Source organism: Polyodon spathula, chromosome 10 (genome assembly GCF_017654505.1).
Source record: "Polyodon spathula isolate WHYD16114869_AA chromosome 10, ASM1765450v1, whole genome shotgun sequence".
Taxonomy (NCBI): Eukaryota; Metazoa; Chordata; class Actinopteri; order Acipenseriformes; family Polyodontidae; genus Polyodon; species Polyodon spathula.
In genome coordinates this window covers 38,218,115-38,234,170 of record NC_054543.1, presented here as the reverse complement: position 1 = coordinate 38,234,170, position 16,056 = coordinate 38,218,115, and the positions used below count along the sequence as shown (strand labels likewise).

The window sequence follows — 16,056 nt, the reverse complement described above, 5'->3', positions numbered from 1 at the left end:
ACAACTGATCAAAAATGTTCATATACACAATGTTCTTAGGAACATAAACATTTAAAATAATCGGCTGCAAAGTGTTGCATTGTATAAAAAGTATTATATAGTGGCAGACTTTATAAATGCTTAAAAACAACGGTCTAATACACTAGGAGCTTAAAAAGTGAACATTTCTTAATACTACTTGTGCAAAAATAGGCTAATCTAAATGTATACCACTCTCCTGCTCATGATGAATTTGTAATGTGTGTGTTTTATTTTATTTTACTTTTTTAGAGCATGGTATGTATTTTTTATGGAATTAAGACTAACTTGTTAATGTGGTGGTACTGGTACCAGACCTGTACCATTTAATTTTAAATGTATTTATTTTTTTATCTCTGTATTGTTTTTATATAATAAGCCAGGGCTTAAAACAGTACATATGTTTTGAAATAAACAATTCAGCATGTTACACGTACAGCCTCAAAGACAGCCATACCTTTTGTGATGTGACAATTATCTAATTTAACTAATGGCTCAAATATAACAGAAAAATCACACCTATTAAAATCAACAACCAAATACTTTTACATTTTTTTTAAATGAAATCTGTTATCCATCTGTTTCCAAAAGGTATTTTATCACATTATATTTACACAATATTTCCAAAGAGTTTGTGAAAAATATGCAAGCTGAAACGTGGAATTATTACACAGAAACAATACTATGAGTAAATACCGAGCATATTCTTTCACATAGGAAGCCCTAAAACGAGTGCATGCAAAGTGATGAAAATATACTGCAAAAGGGATTACTAGATGTATAGAAGTTGTTTGATATTACAGTACCCTATACAACCTCATAAAAACAAACTTACCTGTTCTACTATACACTTCAAGTTGTGTTCCAAAGGGAAAACTAAGGAACGAAACAACCTGAGTTTCTTTGGAAATGGCAGTAAGATTATTATAATTTTTTTTTTGTTTTTGTCTATATTTCTGAAACATACACTTTTTTTTTTTTTTTTTTTTTTTTTTTAACTGGTATAACTCACCCCAATCAAGAGTTTAAACATGCTACGTTTGTTAAAATGTTTTCTTTTGTTTAGTTTCTTTAGTTCATAGTCATACCCATTTTAGTTATACATTTTGCCTGCCGGATAATACTGCACAAACAGGTATTTACTGAGATAGTTGGGTTTAAGTTAGAGTCATGCGATTTTTTTTTTCTAAGCACTTGTTATGAAGAGCAGTTGATTGTTTTAAATTTGCGAACTCGAATAATTGGTCCTTATAATAATGTTGAAATATGGAGATACTAGACACATTCCTATCAAAGTGCCACCTCTTAACACACATTTTTACTCAATGTAATTTCAGAAATATTTATTGCAATGATATTCACCCAGTTTTGTTAAATAATTATATGAATATAAGAGACCCTGGTGGCACATCTGGTTTAGCAATACAAAAGTCATAAGACCTCTATGTGATGTGTATTTATCACTATCAACCACTGAAAAATGGGAGACAAAAATGGTATATAACCAAGGGTCAAAACTTAAAAAAAAATGTTATTCTATTTCTTCCTTCCCTGTTAACAGATCCAGGTTACTAATTTCAGATTATATATATTGACCTTCAATGTTCACTGAATCAATTGTGCTGTATATTGGTCGTCATTAGTGCAACATCATTCTAAGTAAAGTTATTTTCACTTTAGTGGTTATAGATAAAATGTAACTTCATGGGAAGGATGCCTTTGAATTAAGTTTTAGGAACATTATTGCATCAGTGACTTGCGAGCCTCATCAGTGGCTGTATATTTAAAATATTTATGATATGACATTCTAAGGTTCTTTTCCCCTTATTTTTTTCAGCCATGTTAAAAACATGAACTGAATTAAAAAATAGACTGTAAAATACCTGGGGTATCTTTGATTTCGATGTGTGCTTTTATCAAAGTTTGGTTCAAGTAATTTATATTCTGTACAACTTTAAAAAAAGCAATGCACTTTGCCTACATGCAAACACCAAAACAGATTCTCCTTTAAACAAGTAATTGGATTAAAATTGTCATGCAACATAAAACAGTTCCCTGCATGCACTTCTGTTTTGAAACAAGCATATAAGGTGCCTTGTTTAGCTGGCAGTGTAAAATAAAAAATATAAAATAAACAATAACTTTATAGGTTATGGTTAGGAATCTCTACAGCATTCTTGCATATGACAGTATCCTTGTAGACCCCTGAGTCAAACATAAGAGGATTTTGATTTGTAAAGAATACGAACAGCCACAATAATGGCAGAGCTGGTCATTTGGGTTGAGACTATTTCCCAGGAAGACCAGGATCTGAAACGTGCCTATGCAGGCCCAACATTCCTATTGTACTTGGAGAAGAATCTGGCAGGGAAGGATGTCTTGGTAGAAGAACAGATTTGGACTGCTGTTGATGAAATTGACTTGTTAGGTCACGTTCCTGTTCAAAAAAGGAATTTAAATTATCTTCTGATGCTGTGTTCAGGTGTACCCCACTGGATAGGGATTCTTTGGGTTTTAGGGTGGGCTTTTCCAAGTCTAAAACTTCTGGACTCTGAAAAAAAAAAGCAAAGAAAACTAGGAAATCCAAATATGCTTTTTTTTTTGTGTATGATTAATTTATTATTTTTTTTGTCTTAAATAATTGAAGTGATAATATATTCAGGCATGGCCACAGGGGACCCAGTGTGCTAATTAACAGATAACTACAGGGCGAACTGAGTATACAAGGTTATAACAGTCTTCCTAGCGTATACAAGTCAAATTGAACTTGAGGATGTAATACTAGCAAGGGAGACTGTTATATCCAAGTACACATCTGTTCTCTAGTTGATGAAATTGAGCTGTTTGGTCATGTTCCTGTTGCAATGATGAAGCTAAATTATCTTCTGAGAATATGACATCTGCTTTGGACCTTCCTCATTTTAAGTTCCTAAACTAAATTAGTCATTCTGCTCAGCGTCAGGCTACTGTTGGTATGCTGTCAATGGACAGTTGTTTATCCAACCTGCACCATATTGCTTTATCGCTGGGTGACAGCATTTTGAATCCCTGCGAAAGTTTCCATATAATACTGGTTAAACTGGTAAACATTTAAGCATTGACTTTCACACTTCATAAAACCATTGGAATCTTGGGTCAAAAATCAAAACATACTAAGCATGCTACAGAGATGCACGTTCATAGTTAAATTCTGTTTGGCATATGAAGGTTTAGGCTTGGTAAATAAATCTACTTGTATGATTTTTGTGGGCTATGTTGAATATTTTTTCAGGGTTTGTTATAATACATTATGTTACCTGTGATGAAGTGCTGAAGCTCCTGTCTGTTTTTATTGCTGCAACAGGCTGAACTCGAATGGCTGGTCTCTGATACTCTGAACTGGCAGTGACCGTGCTGTAAGCAGGGGGCCCTAGTGTGGATTGCCGCTGCAGTATCTGAAGAACTGTTTTCATGTCAGTCGTCATCTGTGATTCCAGCCTGGTAAAGTAAAAATTAACTTTTAAAAAGTTATGATCGATGGGCAAATTTATCAGCAAATTGGTTGTACTGTAGCTAACAAAATGATAGGTAGAAGAAAAATTAAATACTTTTAAAAAAAGCAGCAGGTACTAGGTGCTTTTGTTAAATGCATTGGCATGATAAAGCCTTCCTTGGGGAATTGTATCAAATACTTCAATGACTTAATGATCCCAAACTAGCTGAATTCTACAGAAGCACAGGGAGCATACATTACGAAATTGCACAGGGAGAACACATTATGAAATTGCACAGGGAGCGTACATTATGAAATTGCATACATGTTCCCAGCAAAGGTACATTAGTTTATGTTGATTGTTTAACTTTGCTCAAAGTATGCGCTATATTAAGTTAGACATATCTCTGTTTGCAAACCATATTTTCAGGTAGTCTTGGACCTTCCTGGTCATTTCACCCGGAGAGTGAATATATGCCCACCAGAGGGGGCAAGGGAGGCAGTGCCTCCTCAAAATTTCAACGTAAAAAAATAAAATAAAATAATAACAGAGGTTTTAACCTCCTATCGTCTCACCAACAGGGGACAGGGCAGGACCCATAATGGCAGTAACACACAACACTGCCTGGGTTACACAAGCAAATGGAGACATTTCTTTAACATAAAGTAGTAGACTAGACTCACATTCCACATGCTCTTTTTTCATGTCTGTGATTAAGCCAAAAAAACAGCAGGTGGAGCTGTTGCTCTCATTATTTATTGTGAGGTCTGCTCACAAAGAACAGAACAGATGGCCTGTGTATCCTGCACTGCCGGGGCTGTTTCTAAATCCCTAAATAACAAACATCTGTTCTTAAAATCTAATTATTCAAGTATGTAAACATGGCTGACACTGGATTATTAAACTGCACATTATCCAGATATTCCTAACTGTTATTGCAGCCTCAAGACTCTTCTAGTTCATCTCTTCTATGATCAGAGAATCTAGACAAGCAAAAATAAGATGCAGTCAAATCAGTATGACCCCTTAATCTTGACAACGTGAAGCGTGTATTGTTACAGAGTTTCCCATTACCTATTTAGCTGTTCCTGAAGCAAGTCTAATCTGTGCTCCACTTCCCCATACATAATGTCACTTTCAATTTCTGAGAGACCTCTTGCAACTTGAGATACTGCAGATTGTGCTGACTCATCGGGATATTCCTTTGGTTTTTTTCTCTCCCATTCTCCAGCTCTGAGATCTGTAACAAATGAGATTACTCCAAATGGAACATGTAACCTGAGACACTTCTTTTTGTACACCCAGAACCATTTGTATAGAGGGCATCATTATTAATCAACACAGTTACAACAGACAAGATTGGAGCAAGATAAATCATACACTGGTACAGCACAGATTATTGCCATTGGTTATAATTTTTTTTTAAATTTCAGACTCCTACAATAAGGGTCACAATCTCAGTCAAATTACCAAAACGAGCAAGCCCAGTCTGTTATAGGACAGGTTAAAGATCAGTTGATTGATTTTAAGGTTATTGTGCAATTTAAATCAATTGCCAGGGCATTCCTGAAAAAAAGTCATTAGATAAAAACACTTATTTTAACAATAATAAGCAGAGAAGGCAATACATACAGTTTATCACTCTCTACCTGCTTTGGAAGTTTAATTGGTACAATTAAATATAAGACCTAGGGGAAGATATAGTATAACACAGGATATTTTACTTTTAGGGAGGGAATTGGAGATGCAATTACCAGGAATCTGACTCAATTACAACACTTGTTTACTCCAGTTTTTTTGGAAAAAACTAAAACAAAAAACACCAGTTAAAGACTCTCAACAAACGCCCCTATGTGTTTAGTAATGAAGGCATGCCTTTAAAAAGCATTCAACTGTATAATATATCCAAAGTGAGCAACATCTGGGTCTCATTGTTATTTGTCTGGCTTCAAAACTACAAGCTACAGTTCCTCCACCAACTCTATAAATGTAGGTACAGGATGTTACCTTTGTAAGAATGACTCAGTTTTTCAAGTCTGCTTTTGGTCTGGATCTCAGCTGGATTAACAAATGCAGGATATCCAATGATACCAGAACATAATGGCTTAGTTTCTTCTTCCCCAGTGGTTGAAAAAGATAATGAGCTGTCTTTCCTCTCTTCTGAATCTTTATTTGAACATTGGAAATATGTCGGGTTCTCTTTTGTTGTTTCACCATCCTTATCTTCACTGCTCACCACTGCATAAAGGGAATAATCATCAGAGTGTAGGGAAAGTTCAGATTGGATTTAAATCTCAGTACTTTATTTACTAATCACTATACATGCATTTTATTGTAAAATAAACAGGATGTGACTAACTACAAAAAATGACACTGCAGTACATATTGTGCATGACTACTCAAGAATAATTTGTACGTTTTAGTCTGAATGTAATATCTTTCAGAGCTCTGAGCAAAAAAGCTAAAACAATTTCCGTTCAAATAATGCCATAAGCAAGATTTGGATAAAGTAGTGTCTCGCTTATATTACTAAAAGCTTTACACTCTTATCTTTTTAGGGTGTGTGTGTGTGTGTGTAGTGTGCATGCGTGCATGTGTGTGCCAGACTGGATCATGCATGAGTGAATGTTAATCTCGGGTGCATTTTGTATATATCTGCTGTAGAGAGGGGATCTTATTTTACTGTTTACAACTGCTGCTTACATCATCTGAACTTTTGTGATTTTGGAGTTTCAGTTTAATTCACCCCCAAAGTGAAACATTTTCCATCACTGAAATGCTGTTTCTTTAACAAAAGGTCTTTACAAAACACAGACATGTTATACATGTGTAATAGGGCAAAGCCTGGGTCGAACCGGCATCCAAGCACACCACAAGTAGAGGCTTAACCTCTATGCAGGCTCATCTGCACTCATCGTTAGAGAGCTTTTCAAACTCATCTCTTCTCAGAGTGGTTAGAATCCGGAACATCAGAGCACCACACACTATCTGTTACACCTGCACACGTATATGTGCTGACCTGTGTAATAATCTCAAGTTAAAACCATCATCTCCAAAAAGGGTGTGTCTCTAATGTCATTTTATTTAAGAGAGTTTACAAAACAAAAGAGGGGCTTATTCTCCTGTTTTAAGCAGTGCTAGTATATAAATTATTCACATTTTTGTAAACTCACATTACCTTTTTCTTTTGGAGTTTGCACCTTTTGGTACACAGCAGTGTTCCTTTTTAAATTTTTATATATATCTATACAGTTTTTCAAACCAACTTTTTTTATTCAAAGCTGTACTGGTTAAACTGAACACTGTTATATGAGGAGGAGGTTAAATGTCAGCAAAACTTGCAAAGAAAATGTACAACATGAAATTTACTGGTTAAATTATTCAGCCCCTTAAGTCAGTACTTGGTAGAAGAAGCTTTTGCAGCAATTACTGCTATGAGTCTTTTTGGATGGTCTCTACTAGCTTTGCACAGTAGGATGATGACATTTTTGCCCATTCTTCACAGGAAACTTGCTCCAGTTGTGATAAGTTTGTTGGGGATCGTCGATGAACTGCAATCTTCAAGTCTCACCATAAATTTTCGATTGGATTCAAGTCAGGAATTTGACTGGGCCACTCAAGAACATTAGTTCTCTTCTTGTTCAACCACTCCAGTGTGGCTTTGTGATTTGGGTCACTGTTCTGCTGAAATGTGAATTTCCTCCCCAGTTTCAGTGTCTTGGCTGACTCAAACAGGTTTTCCTCAAGGATTCGCCTGTACTTTGCACCACCCATTCTCCCCTCTATCCTGACAAGCTTCCCAGTCCCTGCTGAAGAGAAGCATCCCCATAACATGATGCTGCCACCACCATGCTTGACAGTTGGGATGGTGTTGACTGGGTGACGTGCAGTGATGGGCTAGCGCCAGACGTAACACTTGGAATTTGGACCGAAAAGTTCAATTTTTGTTTCGTCTGACCACAAAACCTTTTTCCACATGTCTACAGTATCATCTGCATGCTTTTTCGCAAACTCCATATGTGCTTTAAGATGAGGCTATAGTAGCAAAGAGGTTGAATACTTATGCAACTGAGATTAATCTGTTTTTCTTTGTAAATTTTACTTATTTCTATTCTATATGAATTTTCTTACTTTATCAATATGAAGTAGTTTGTGTAGATTTAGTCTGACTTGAAAGCGTCGTGGAGTATGCTTAGGTGCCAACAAAATGTGAAATCTTTGCGGGGGGGTGGGGGTGAAAAACTTCTTCTGCAAACTATATATATATATATATATATATATATTATATATATATAATATATATATATATATATATATATATATACATATATATTAGTACCAAATCTGCATTCAGCTTTAAATCACAAACACATGCTGATAACAGCAGCCCACATGTGAGGTACAGGTAGGACCACAACGATTGGTCAGTGCTCTGCTTACTAGTGTTACCAGAACAAAAGGCTTAAGCAATAATGAAAGTTGAGAAGGGCAAGGAATACCCTTAGTTTGAATGGCTTGTAATATATCTGGAGTTAGGTAAGGCCACACGCTAAGCCAAATATAACCTCCCCCTATTGCTATACAACTACAGACCTTTGTTCCTTTTACTTATTTTAATACAGTTCGTGAACTTTGTGCTGACAACAGAATTATCAGTAACAGTCTATCAAATTACTGCCTTTCCTTCTGTAGTACATTAGCATACAGCTAGCTTTTAATCTCGGCTTCCTCACTAAGTGTTTGGTGGTTGGGGAATCCCCTACATGATCTGTCCAGAGTCCTTAATTGACTCAAGGGTAGCTACAATCCTTTGTTAACTAATATTGTGCCATAGCAGAAATTCAAGTCTTTATCTAAATACAGGGAATAGATATGACTACAATGCATTTATTTGTATGCTAATGCTTGATGAATGCACTCGTAACTTTTTTAAAAAATACTGCATTTGGAAGAAACACTAAAAACTCATGTATTACTCTTTAATAGTACTGCTTGTAGTATGACTGCAATGCTATCATTACAAGTACTGCACTGGATTTATTGATTTATCTAGAATATTCCTTCTAAAAAGAACCAACATGTGTAAAAGGACAATTGTACAACAGTTCTTAATCCATATTGCTGCCAGTTGTCAGAAAGGCACTCTGTACAGTATGTGCACTTATTATATTCTTTGTCAGCATTGTATCAGAATAACCTGGCTTCTATCTTTCCCTTCACTGTGCCTAAATGAGTCACCCCTTCTACTGAATAACAGCTGTTTATAGCTAGAAAAATAGCCCAGAGCCTTCAGAAGCTGTCTTTGAAATGCTGTCTAAGGGATTTCTCAGGCTGCCAAAAGGTGCTAATTCCATTGCTACTTATCATCATCAAGCAGGTTTAATTAAGTAAAACTATAAAATAATACAGACATAAAATAAATCAATAAAATAGCAAACGCAAAATAGACATGTACCCATTTTATTAGCTATTCAGTGAAAAAAAAAACCCTACAAATGACTTACCTCTCTCTGTTTTGCGTTTAAAGGAATTTTTTCTTTTACGAACTGTACCGTCCTCCTCATCTGAATCATTACTTTGTGAATAGTCAGTCTGTATAAAATAGAAAGAAAAGAAAAAATGCAAATGGGGGGGGGTCCTCAAATGGCATGCCTCGTAAAAGCACTGCCGCGAGGTGGCATCCGGCTTAGACTGTTTCTCTTCACCGCTCTTTGGTGACCCCTACAGGTCAGGGACAGACATTTCCTTGGCTGGTCTTTGTCCTCCAGAGGCCGGTAGCCTGCTGACATCTGCTCTGGAGTTCCTGGTTGTAAAAAGATGCCGATTGGCCCGCGGGATCGGAGGACGCCCACTGAGCCTTGGGTCTCTGAGCTGTGGTGGGGAATCGCCGCGGTAAAGGAGAACTAATAATAATTGAGGGTACAATAACTGGAGAGTCTAAATTTAAACAAAATGGCAAACTACATGCTAATGTGCTGTGTATATGTACACATCTTGGAAAACTGGACTCCATAATAACTAATCATTTAGATTCTAGCATGTGTTTTTTTTTGGTGGACATGTATTTTTAACACACAATCACAGTATACAAACAGATATTTATATTGTAACAGTATAAGGTTCTGCAAAATCATCTTCACTGATTCCCCTACCCAACGTCACACATGCCATATGCTGCAGTAATAAATGGGTTGAGACAGTTGCCCCTTTGTTTCCAGAAAGCTCATATGCCTGTTCTTCTTTTATAGCACATGAAAATATACTTTATAGGGCACAACTTAATTCTTACCATTTCACACCAGTTTTATAATTTACTCATGATTTGTTTTATACTTAAATGCACATAGAAAATGCTTGTGGTAGAATAAAAAGGGCAATGTATATTTAAACTGTGTGTTTAAAGCCATAATAATGCTGTACTTCAGAAATGGATCACTGGTAAATATTCTTACTTTAACACTGCAATGTGAACGATGTATCTTAGAAATGTTTTAAACATGAAACAGCCTAAACTACATATGAAACCACACAACCATACATAGCATAGCGATACAGTTACAACTGAAAAATGTGACATTTCAAAATCTAACATGAAATACTGTCCTTCTGTTATGGCTTCCAGGAGACTTTTGCGATATCATTTTGTAGTTTCTTTGATTAAATAAAAGACCTAAATTATGTTCATATCATTTATTTTTATTACGTCTCAATTCTAAAATTCTAGGCGACTGTCAAGCATTAAGCATGTCTGCCCCTGCTAAGCTTACAAGATCAGAATGGTTTCTGGGTAAAAGAATAAAAAATGTATGTTATGATTACACTGCTGCAGTGTTACAGTGTTTTATTGTAGGCATTGAATAGCTTAAACAAATTCTGGAAGACATACCTTGGAATTGTCATCTCTTAGGTTAAATGTTAGCTCCAAATTAGTCAAAAAGTAATCAGCAAACTCTGGATACATATCCAGAACCTCCAGGAGATCTTCTCTTTGAATTTTATGCAGATCACAATACGTTAAAGCTCTGACGTCTGCACTGGACTTTCCAGGTTTTGCATACAGATGGATCATTTCTCCAAATATGTCATTCTTCCCTAAGGACAAACACATTCATGGTTAATTATTAATGCTATAAACACGTGGTACATTCATCTTTACTTTGATTGGTTTTAATTATGCTCCGTTTATTGTAAGCAAAAAGGATCAGGAAACAGTTATTGGTCAAGCGCAGAAGGAGCTGCTGTATTAAACTTTTGCTCTGTAACCATGACAACGGTTAACAAAACGAGATATTGTTACTGTTTTTAATATATAATATATATATATATATATATATATATATATATATAGATAGAGAGAGAGAGAGAGAGAGAGAGAGAGAGAGAGAGAGAGAGAGAGAGAGAGAGAGAGAGAGAGAGAGAGAGAGAGAGATAGGAGGTGTGCTACAACAGTGGTACCTTTTTTCTTTCAATTTTCTTTCGTACAAGATTCCTTTAGCTCATATACAATACTGTTGCTGACTCACTGTTGCTTCAATGACAATGTCATGTGCTAATTATCTTCTATGAATATTCTTGTTTGAATGTAACCAAGCCTGCCAATTTCAGCATGGGCTGTTCAAATAAATAGAGCCATTACCCCCTGCAATAGTGCAACATTAGCAGTCCCAGAGAGCTAAACCCTCCAGGCTACCTCCTGCCATAGCTACATCATATAAAGCAGTACATAGGATTGCTGGCCTATGCCAGCTCCCCTTATATAACCTATTTTATTTTTTACTTCCCTCACACTTCATAATAACAGCACGACAAAATAAAAAAATACAGCATCATAAGCCTTATTTCACATACACAAGTTTAATTAACATGCAAGTTTCTTAATTAACTTTGAACTTATTACTTTAGTTTTTAATGAACTCTGTGTGGTTTTCTTTTAGGAATGAATACATAGGGTTTGCTGAAGATTTGCTGCAGTGTGGCCTTATTATGTCAGTTTCTCTGAAGACCATTTATACTATGAAAAATGAACAGTTTAAGTAAGGCTTAGCCTTGAACACCTGCTAGATTCTAACAGCATTGAGAGACACCAGCACTGAAAAATAACCTAATTATACAAAGGAACTGTCAATAACTCAGGGATGGAAATGACCATTGACTTCAGATTTACTGTGTGTCACCAGGACTTTAGGTTAAACAACAGAAAAAGTGACTCAATAAATCAATCAATCAATCAATCTCTCTCTCTCTCTCTCTCTCTCTCTCTCTCTCTCTCTCTCTCTCTCTCTCTCTCTCTCTCTCTCTCATCCCACAGTTCATCATGGACTCTGGATATGTACTCACGAGACGTTTTTTTTAGTCCTATCAGTGGGGGGATATGAATCGGAATAAAATCAGTAGAAATTTGATTCAAAGGTTTAGACTTGCCATTTGACTTAATCTATTTTAGTTTGTTTTCAGATTCAGATTGTTGACTGAAGTTGCTAGATGTTTAAGTATTACAATTTATTATTTGCATACAATATATTTAACTGCACGAGAGGCCTTACTAAGTTAGTAAACCCCTCTTCTATTGCTTAATTATATACCTCTATCTCAACCAATCAGTGCAAAACATCTTGTTCCAGTAATGTATCTTAAATATCTTGTAATAGACCTCTGCAAATATACAGTTACTTTACAAAAGGCATACTCACAATTCATGGTGAGATCTTTAATAGGAATGTACAAGAAGTATTTGGATAAATATTCAAATATTGCTGCCCTGCTGCTACAAAATTTTTATTTTAGTCTGTCACAAAATATACAAAGTGCTGTATGCAGGCAATGAAAAAAATACAAAGTGCTGTATGCAGGTAATGAAAAAAAGGAAGCAGTTCAGTATCTAGAATAGCAATTTGAATATCCTATTATTTAGCTACTTCTTTTCTCAGAAATTCATTAATATGATCTTGAGGCCATAAATCATTCCTCTTCAGTAATGATAATAAGAGAAATATTAGGTGTGGATAGGGACCAGCTTCCATCTACTCTTTGAGTGTCAAGTTGAATCAAGATTTGAAGAGTTGTACAATCTTTCTTTTAGTTAAGATGTCATGTTTGGGTACCTGAAGGAATGTCAGACTTTGCAAATTAGCAAATATTACATTTGAAAAGGCAATTCTCAACAGGCTCGACTGGAAGTATTTCACCTGTCTCCGTTAATGACACAGAGCTCATTATAAGTGATATGCAATTTCTGGTTTATTGTACATGACAAGGACGCCTTTGGAGAAAAAAAAAAAAAAATTGTCTGAGGTTCAAACTTATTCTTGGGTTTTCATGAAAGCCAGAATTGAAAAATAAATAAACCGAGAAGCCCTTAGAATAGCTGGAGCAGCTCTGGGCCACAGTAAATGCTTTTCTCACACTTGAACACTGAAATCAATGTGTTTGAACTGAAAAGAACTGTATTCAATTGAACATGCCTCTAACCTTTTTTTCTTGTGGCTTTCCGGGCCAAATCCATCTTTGATTGAACCAATGCTTTTAAATTGTATTGTACGACCCATTTATGTTATTTTAGTTACAGCACGTGTTGTTATATTTAGTGCATGTTACTGCCAAAGGCTGAATATCACACCATAAACAACCCTTTACTTATAAAAAGTGACAGAATTCAGATAGAATTATGCATGAACTATAAATATAATTCTAAAATTAACATCCTTAGTTCAAGAATCACCCAGTTTTTTTTTTTTTTTTTTTTTAATGAAACACCAAACCTTATCCCGATTCAGTACCATCTGCTTCCAGCTCTAGCCGGTTTCTATCAGACAGTTGATAACCGCTGCTACATCATGGAATCAACTGTAAATCAAATTTAAAACCAATCTGTGCAAGTACTGGCTTTTTCATTTCGAGAGTGACAGTTCAGTAATATTGCTCCATTCAGATATCTGTCACTGACCAGATAAACTACAAGCAACTCTGACAAATATAACATTATTTGTATAATACACTTTTTTTTCTCTTATTATGTATGGAATCATTTATGAACAATCGGGACTATTTTCCTAAAACTTTTCTCAGCTGTAGGGTACCCGAGGAATCATTACAGTGCAAGGTAAATCTATGTTAAAGTGTTGTTTTAAAAACAATAATGAGAAAAAATGTTTTCTAATCTTTTTTTTTTAATAGTGGCCTCTCGATGAAGGCTCTACTGTGTTGCAGCTGACCTTGACTTTCATTAGCGCTCTCCCCTTTCAGTTCGGTATGGTTAACTTCATTGACGGACACCATCGCTTAATTGATTCAGTCATATTAATATGAACTTAATGAAGAATCGCCAGTCACTTTTGTAAATAAATACAGTATTTCTCTATTTAACTGAATATCAGCTTAACAGTATGGGACACATTAAATACTAACCAAGTATTGCAACAACAATGTCATCCTTTAGGATTTCAATTGAGCCTCGAGACAGGAAGTAGAGTGCAGTCAGAACATCTCCACCGTGGACCAGCGTGTCTCCAGGGGGTGAATGCGTTGTTTTAAACTTCATGGCCAAAGCTCTCAAACAGCCTTTGGTGGCACCTCTAAAAGCCTTGCAGCTCTGAAGCAAATTCTGATTGAGGTGAAGGCAAATATCGGCCTGCAGACACTCCGGAAATCCCTTTAAGACCTAACAAGAAAGCATTTTATAAATAGGGTTGTTTGTAATTTATATTTAATTTGTTTTAGAAAAAAACCAAAAAAAAAACACATACACACACGTTTAAGGTAGACATATAGATAACATACTAGACATATACGATAAACACTACCATACATTTTCAATCATTTGAATAATTGAATTACTGTGTTTGCAGATCGTCTTAATGCATTTATTTATTTATTTATTACTTTGTTTTTGTAATGGTTTGCCATTCATGTTGTACCTTCCTTAGAGTTCCTTACTAATTAACAACACACCAGAATAAATTGGGACTCATACAACAAAACACTGCCTTGATGTAAAATAAAAGCTAAGACCATAGATGCTATGATATACAAATAATTAATTACTGCAGAAACAGAAATCCCAGTTATGATGACACACTCCATATGATACAAATAACAAAGACATTGAGTGTTTCATGGGGATGTTTATACCCATTATGATTTAAGACAGCAATTTATTTTAAAAGACAAAAATACCATTTTTATATATGTAGTAGAAACTCAAATATTAACATTATTTTATTTATTTATGCATGTATTTAATTATCTATTTACTTTTTAAATCAAAACTCTTTCCTTACCAGCAGTATATTTCAGCAAGCCAAAGGGGTGTGTTTATTGAGCATTATGGTTTAATTGAACTTGACATAAACACTTGATTAAAAGCAAAAGTGACAAATTTAACTAATGAAGCCAAAGCACTTGACAGAGGTTTCCAAAAACACATCCATCTTACAGTTTATAGCAATTGAACAACATAACAAAAAGTGGGCGCTAGCAACTATAAACTATGTCTTAGATATTATTATAAGCAGTGGTAGCTGGACAACTGGTCTCTAATACATTTATCCTTTTATTTACCTAGGTGGAGGCTGTACATGAACCTTACACTATCCAAGAGAGTGACTTATATGCAAGAGTCAGGCAATTCTGTGGGTTTGTAGAGTTTAAAAAAAAAAAAAACTCATCTCATCAATAGGGTGCACAATCCATAACTGCAGTGCATCTCACAGCACTGCCCTTTACACAGGATCAGCACTCACAGTAATGCATTGCTCTTCGCTTCATATAAAGTACAGTGAGTTTTGTGTTTGTAAATAAGTTCAGAGAATGTCTGGACTGATAAGTGAATTGATTCACAAGGTAGGTATTGTACAGTGCACAGAATATGGTATGTAAAGTTAATAGTTTTTTTTCTTTATATGAATTATTATTATTATTATTATTATTATTATTATTATTATTATTATTATTATTATTATTATTCATAATTTATACACATTTCAGACACTTTATATAACCCCTTCCTCAATGTATAGCATTAAAGGTGTGCACTGGTTTCAAGTATCACTTAACTTACATTAATTTACAGTTAATTAAAGTCTTTGCTAGATCAAGTACTTGATAAAACTTACCTTCTGGGGATCAGAGTAATCTTGAAGTGAACTATCACTCCTTTTTAAAATAAAAATGGTTTAGCTCATTTTAACGATACTATAGCAAAGTGGTAAAGTAAGGAAAATATCAGCTTACTGTCATAAACTATGAAAACTATTTACATTTTCAAAGTGTTCTCTTCTATTTCATTATTTTAAGGGTGTTTATTTACCCTATATAAGATAATGGTGATTTGATTAAGATAGAATTTTATTGTTATACAATACATCACAGGTATGAACATAACCTATAATGTAAAGTAAAGGGTTATATACATAAACATGTAATGCAACACATAACATATGCATCTTTTTGAAAAGAAAAGAAAAACATGTTATTGTTTCAAAATATTCCTGTATATATTAGTTTGTTTAATAGTTATTTTTAAACATAGATAAAAAACAAAACACGTTATAACAGGTTGATTTCTAAA

The 16,056-nt window shown here is 34.9% G+C and overlaps 2 protein-coding genes across 6 annotated transcripts in view; both read right to left on the bottom strand.

Annotated features, from left to right (window-relative positions):
- Nucleotides 1–2: 2 nt before the first annotated feature.
- LOC121321952 (potassium voltage-gated channel subfamily H member 7-like) lies at nt 3–13,766 on the bottom strand. The gene is made up of 8 exons (XM_041261340.1): nt 13,703–13,766; nt 10,378–10,583; nt 9,197–9,394; nt 8,996–9,083; nt 5,499–5,756; nt 4,566–4,731; nt 3,315–3,495; nt 3–2,569 (listed from the first exon to the last, which is right to left on the bottom strand). The coding sequence occupies exons 1-8, from the start codon at nt 13,764–13,766 to the stop codon at nt 2,306–2,308; spliced, it is 1,425 nt and encodes a 474-aa protein (XP_041117274.1). The 3' UTR covers nt 3–2,305.
- A 50-nt stretch (nt 13,767–13,816) lies between these two features.
- LOC121322261 (potassium voltage-gated channel subfamily H member 7) overlaps nt 13,817–16,056 on the bottom strand; it is a 41,137-nt gene continuing 38,897 nt past the window's right edge. For 4 of the 5 annotated variants that reach the window (XM_041261958.1, XM_041261960.1, XM_041261959.1 and 1 more), the window contains one exon: nt 13,817–14,139. In XM_041261958.1, the coding sequence (XP_041117892.1) occupies nt 13,891–14,139 (249 nt within the window). In that variant the 3' untranslated portion in view covers nt 13,817–13,890. Of the gene's footprint in view, nt 14,149–16,056 lie in introns of all 5 variants that reach the window. The other variant, XM_041261962.1, reaches the window with a different exon arrangement.